Genomic DNA, 5,820 nt, shown 5'->3' with positions numbered 1-5,820 from the left:
TCGATTCGTTGTTGCAGGCCTAGATGTGATACGTTGCAGCTGCTACTTCTGCTGTGATTGGCTAAAAACTCGACAGGGGATGGAGGTACGCGATCAACTTAAAGAATTGTACTTGATGTGCCTCCACTTTTGTGAACACTTTCCACAGGAGGATTTCCAGGTCGATACTTGTAGATTTCAGAATGAATTGCACATATGCCAGGTTTCCAGTTACCTGGTATCAGCCAGCATTTATTTGGTGACACAGTGCAGCAGCTTATATGATGTAATTTAACACAGCGAGCAAAACAGTGATGAAACATAAACCATCCTGCAAAATGTAGCTTTATGATAACATTTTTATTTTTCAAATCCCAAATTTTATTACTTTATAAGGTAATAAATTGAGACCTAAAATATACTTAAATATTAAATTATCTGATATATATTTCCAGTTTTACCTAAATTATTACATTTAACAACGTATTGAACAGCTAATTTCAGCTGCAGGAATATCATCTAAACTCTGTTTGAAGAGGGGGAAACTATAGAAAATACAAACTATGGAGCAGATGGGAGTATGAGAAAATAAAGAAGGAGACAGAATGCAGTATTAATCAATCTTCAGATAGTAAATATAACAAATCACTGTCCTCTAGTGACAGAATGCCTTGGGTGTGGGCCCATTAAATTATCTTGTTCCAGGCCCAGATAAGGCTGTCAGTTTGAGCGTCTGTTTCTTTCACATCTTTTACTTTTTTTTAAAATCACCTGACAGTAGGTTTTGAACTACTTAGGCTGAATCTTTTTCTTTGAGCCTGTTTGTGAAGTTTTTAATTTGTGTGGATTTGCAAAGATCCTTAATAAATTCCTCTTTTTTTTTCTGCAGCTCTTTGTTTTGTAATCTTTCAAGATTAAAGAAAGACTGCTTTTTAAATTGAATTACACCCTCGTTCTAATATGGCAGGAATCCTAATGATAGGTACGATGATAGATACAGGGAAGGTTTTGATCAGAATTCAGTATTCCTCTCATTCTGCAGTTTTAAAACCACTCCCCAATATGTCCTTGTTTTAAGATTAATTTCTTTATTTTCTGTTTTAAATAACGGTTACATCTTTTCATTTCTATATCTGTTCACTCTTCTGTGTGGGTCAGGCAAAATGGACATTCCTTTGCTGGCATATGGTGGCCAGAATGACTCTAGCACTATCTTATATGATAATGCTGTGAGCTGTGTGAGAAGCCCTAGATGCTGACTGGGGTCATTTGGGAAGGAGACTTCCTGGCTGACTTTTAGATAAAAAGGGAAAGTGTGCAGAAACTTTCTGCTTTTTTCAGTAGGTTCTTCCCCTGAAATTGCCGAAGACGCAAGGGCCAGGTAGATGGTGAGACCCTCCTCTGCAATTTCTGCTTGTATCAATGATTTTGTTAAACACGACTGGAGTATATACTGTAAATGCTTCACTCTTTTCTTTCTTTGTGTACGCTATGAGAAACAATACCTCCATTGGATTTGGATGGGGTAAAAAGTGTTCTACAACACCTTAAAACAGTGATTTTCAAGAATAAATCTTTTGATGATGGCATTTTGGAAACCTAAGGAAAAACCAGCCAGTCTAACAGTAACACAGTGAGTAATAATGCTTGCTCAGCAGGTTTTCAGACAGAGGCTACCAGCGATATGCTTAACTCAGGCCTCTCACCCATATTAGTTTAGTAACAGTGGGCTAATTTTAAGCCAACTGTAAATCCAGCTTATTTAGATGAGCGACAATTAGAAGGTTCTGCCACAATTCAAACCTATGTCAGGGGACAGTAGAATGTTAAAACAAACAATACGTTTGAAAAATATCTCATTAAAACGAACATATTTCATTTAACACCACTTATGAAAACCAAGGAAGCTACAGTAATAAAAGCCCAGTTACAATAAAAATGAACTGAAGTTCTACTTCTAATAGCAATTTCGGCAAACTTGCAGTGGAGAAAAAAATGCAAAATATAAAAGAATCTGAAAATCAGATAAATCACAGTTTTAATCAAGATGTAAAGTAGACATTTTGACATAGCTTACTCTGTCCTGAATTTAATGGGAATTTAAAGTGTTCCTGATCCGTACAGTGAAGAATGTTCAGTTTGGCCTAGAAATACCATTGATATCTCTATGAGTAATACAATGTCATACATAGGGAGTCCAGAGAGAAAAAAGTTTGTCTTCTGTCTGTAACACTTCCAAATGAATGGAAACAAGACAATTTAGCCACAATGTTGAGGTGATTGTATCATTGACAAAACATTTCTGAGTTAAAATAACCTTTTCTCCGTTCAACCCACAGACATGACGTTGATCGAGCCCAGAGGCGTAGCCAGGCAATAACCAATGTATACTGAGGGGTGGCCGAGAGTGGATAGCCACCAGAACCTCAGGATCAATCTACACTGTCCCACAGGAACAAGCGCAACGTCCATATTTCTAAATAAAGACAAACTATAGTTTCCAAACAGCCTTTGCTAACAAATAGATGCATATATTTAAATGTCCATCTAGATAAAAGGTATATTGGATCAAATTCTTTCAGGTTTGAGTTCTGGAGCAAACATCTTTTCCATCGTCATTACTTACCTACTTTTATTAACATCATTCTACATTAAATTGATATTTACAAGTACTAATATCTACATAAATTGATAATTTAATAGTTTTTTATTAAAATAGTTATTTACAGTATCTATGATTTCACTGAAGACTCTTAGATGACTTGCAGAGACGCATCATTTTCTCTTTACGGCATATAACACAAAATCTAGTTCTGAAAGAGCATGAATTCTGTAGTAATCATCTCTAATGTTAGTATATTGATGTGCATAATTAACCACAGTGTTTTTGTTAATTATTGTTAATATATACAAAATGTAACTTGAATATTCTACTTGAGAGAAAAAAATGGTAATATGGCTAAAGGTGGCCATGGCCCTCCCTGGCCCCCCATCTAGCTCCGCCCCTGCTCGAGCCACATCTCATGACCAAAGTTGTGCTTTTAATAAATGCATTATGCTTTTGCTCTTATTTATTTGAAGATTTCTCAGAGGTGATATCTTTTTGCAGCACTTAGCCACAATGCAAGCACCACAAACGCATCAACCCTCTGCAACAGATGCTTACATGATTGCTAACTATAAAGATAGGACTTCCCTTAACAGACACGTCTTTTTTTTATAGACAGATGCAGATCCAGCTCTTTGTGAAGAAGCCTAATGTGTGTGATTAAAGCACACTGAGCTCCAGGCCATGATGTAAAGGATGTGACTGAGGGGGAGGATAACTTTTCTCCAGCATCACATGACTACACGGATACAGCACTGTGTGTGCGCAATTATCACAAGTAACCCCTAAAGTCCTGATGCTTATGATCATTTCCTGCCTCACCCTATACGCCCCCTCCTGCGACTCTATCAATCAATTAACTTCTTTGTTGGAAAAAAAAAAAAAAAACTATAATAGCTCACTATCTCTGGGCTGGGAAGCTGTTGAAGCGGAAATGTCTAAAGGATCTACTTTCTGGTAACCGCCCCCCCAAAAAATTAAAAAAGTAAAAAACATTAAAAGTCCACACACTTTTTGATATTCATAACAAAAGATAATACCTAAATTCACAAATGGGACCAAAAAAAATGTTTATTTTTATTTTCTACCACTGTTTAACAAACTCTCCAAACGCGCCAAACCCTGTGCGTAACGGCATATTTCATTGGATAGGCTGGTCACCCGCTCTCATTTCTTACCACTTCACCAATAAGCAGCATTCCTTTTCTTGAAGTAGCGAACTCTTTGCTCGGAAGGACCGACTTCAGGACGGATTGGCGCGACTGGGTCGAGTCGGGCGCCTCGATGTCCCCCATTGTTGACTGGTGTAAATCTCTCCTCAAGCTGCTGAAGGCTCCGAGTTGGATGTTTGGGGCTCAAAGCAAAGCAAAACCAAAAAAAAAAGAGACAGAAAACCGTGTCGGGGGCGTGAGGCTGGGAGGGGGAAGATGTGGAAACGGAAATAATGACAGCGCGGAAATTCAGTGAGAGCTCCAAAAACTGAGACACATCTGCCTTCTCCAGATGTGAAATGTGATGCCCGCTGCAGCTGCATAAGGACGCCCCTCCAACCCCTTAGAGGAAACAATCTTTATTGGTACAGTTCAGCAACATTAAGCCAAAGTGAACTTTTAGAACAGATGTGAATGTCACGATTCACCACAATCCAATACTTAGTAGGAGTAAACAGAGGCGTAGCCAGAAAGTTTTTACAAGGGTGGCCAGGCAATAACCAATATACACTGAGGGGTGGCCGGAAGTAGACAGGCACCAAAACCTCAGGGTCAAGCCAAAGATAAGACTTACTATACTTTCCCACAGCCTTTGCTAACAAATAGATGCATACCGGTATATTTAAACATCCGTGCTTTCTAGATAAAAGGTATAGTGGATAAAATACTTTCAGGTTTGAGTTCTGGGGCGAACATCTTTTCCATTGTCATTACTTATATACTTTTATCGATAATCATTGCATAAAAATAATATTTACAAGTACTAATATCTACATAAATTGATTATTTAAAATTTTTTTTATAATTAGAATTTAAATAATTATTTAAATTATTATTAAAATTAAGATATTTATATATGATTTCCCTGAAGACTCCTAGATTACTTGCAGAGACACATTGTTTTCTCTTTATCCCTTATAACACAAAATCTAGTTCTGAAAAGAGCAGGAATTCTGTACTCATCTTTAATTTTATTATATTGATGTGTATAATTAACCACAGAGATTTTGTTGTCAAGAAAAAATTGTAATATATGAAAAAATTAAATGAATATTCCATTTGAGAGTATTACTGCTGCCACCATCTAGCCTGACGTAGTCCTACTCAATTCTAGTCAGAATATGAGTCTGATACTGCTCCATAGAGCTGTGATTATGGGGCGTGTTTCGAACGAACCAGGAAAAAAATGCCTCTGCACTCAATTGGATAGACCTACAACCAATAAGAGCAACGGAGTGCGTGACGTATGTTAAGCGACGCATAGTTGTTGTCAACAAAAATCAAAGCGTGCAGTTGCACGCCTAGAATAAGAAGATGAGCCTTGATCGCGTTTCTCTGTTCCTCTTTTAAAATTAATTTGCTGTCGATATCTTCTAGAACAGACCTAATAACAGAATCTACACACCCCAACTCTCCAGCGGCAGCCATTGTTGTTGTCACCCAAGCGAGCTTTGGTGACGTGGTTGATTACGTTACTGTTGATCATCTGTCCATCATCGTATAAAGCCCGCCCTGACAATTTGATTGGCCCGCCAGATCTTGTGCAAGCATACTCACTCTACTATTGAGCAATGCCAGACCGTACTTCCCGACCTCAAACATTGTGGGCGGGACTAAGTTCGGAATGGCACCCAGGCTAGCCACCATCTGTATAGAGGGGGAAAAATGGTAAGGGTGGCCAATGATTGGCTAAGCGTGGCCATAGCCATCTAGCTCTGCCCCTGGGAGTAAAACTACTTCAATGGATTTATACACACCTATAGGGTTGTCAAAAACACCTATACTTAAAAAGTTATGGATACTCTCTTCATTATTATTATTATTATTATTAGTAGTAGTAGTATTTATTTAGCCTTTATTTAACCAGGTTAGTCCTGTTGAGATCTAAAATCTCTTTTTTAAGAGAGACCTGGCCAAGATCCAGGTCTATCCAGATACAATACTTATTCAGAATGGTATTGATAGTATGGGTGTAAGGTGGAATATATCCTGTTAAATATCCTTAATTGAATGATACTTGTA

The 5,820-nt window shown here is 37.8% G+C and overlaps 1 protein-coding gene across 1 annotated transcript in view; it reads right to left on the bottom strand.

Annotated features, from left to right (window-relative positions):
• LOC107091068 (CKLF-like MARVEL transmembrane domain-containing protein 3) overlaps positions 1 to 4,048 on the bottom strand; it is a 12,273-nt gene extending 8,225 nt beyond the window's left edge. The window contains exon 1 of the mRNA XM_015384797.1: positions 3,766 to 4,048. Within this exon, the coding sequence (XP_015240283.1) occupies positions 3,766 to 3,882 (117 nt within the window). The 5' untranslated portion in view covers positions 3,883 to 4,048. The remainder of the gene's footprint in view (positions 1 to 3,765) is intronic.
• Positions 4,049 to 5,820: the final 1,772 nt, after the last annotated feature.

This window comes from Cyprinodon variegatus, unplaced genomic scaffold (assembly GCF_000732505.1).
Source record: "Cyprinodon variegatus isolate N-32 unplaced genomic scaffold, C_variegatus-1.0 Scaffold15, whole genome shotgun sequence".
Taxonomy (NCBI): Eukaryota; Metazoa; Chordata; class Actinopteri; order Cyprinodontiformes; family Cyprinodontidae; genus Cyprinodon; species Cyprinodon variegatus.
This window is presented reverse-complemented; position numbering and strand designations above follow the sequence as displayed.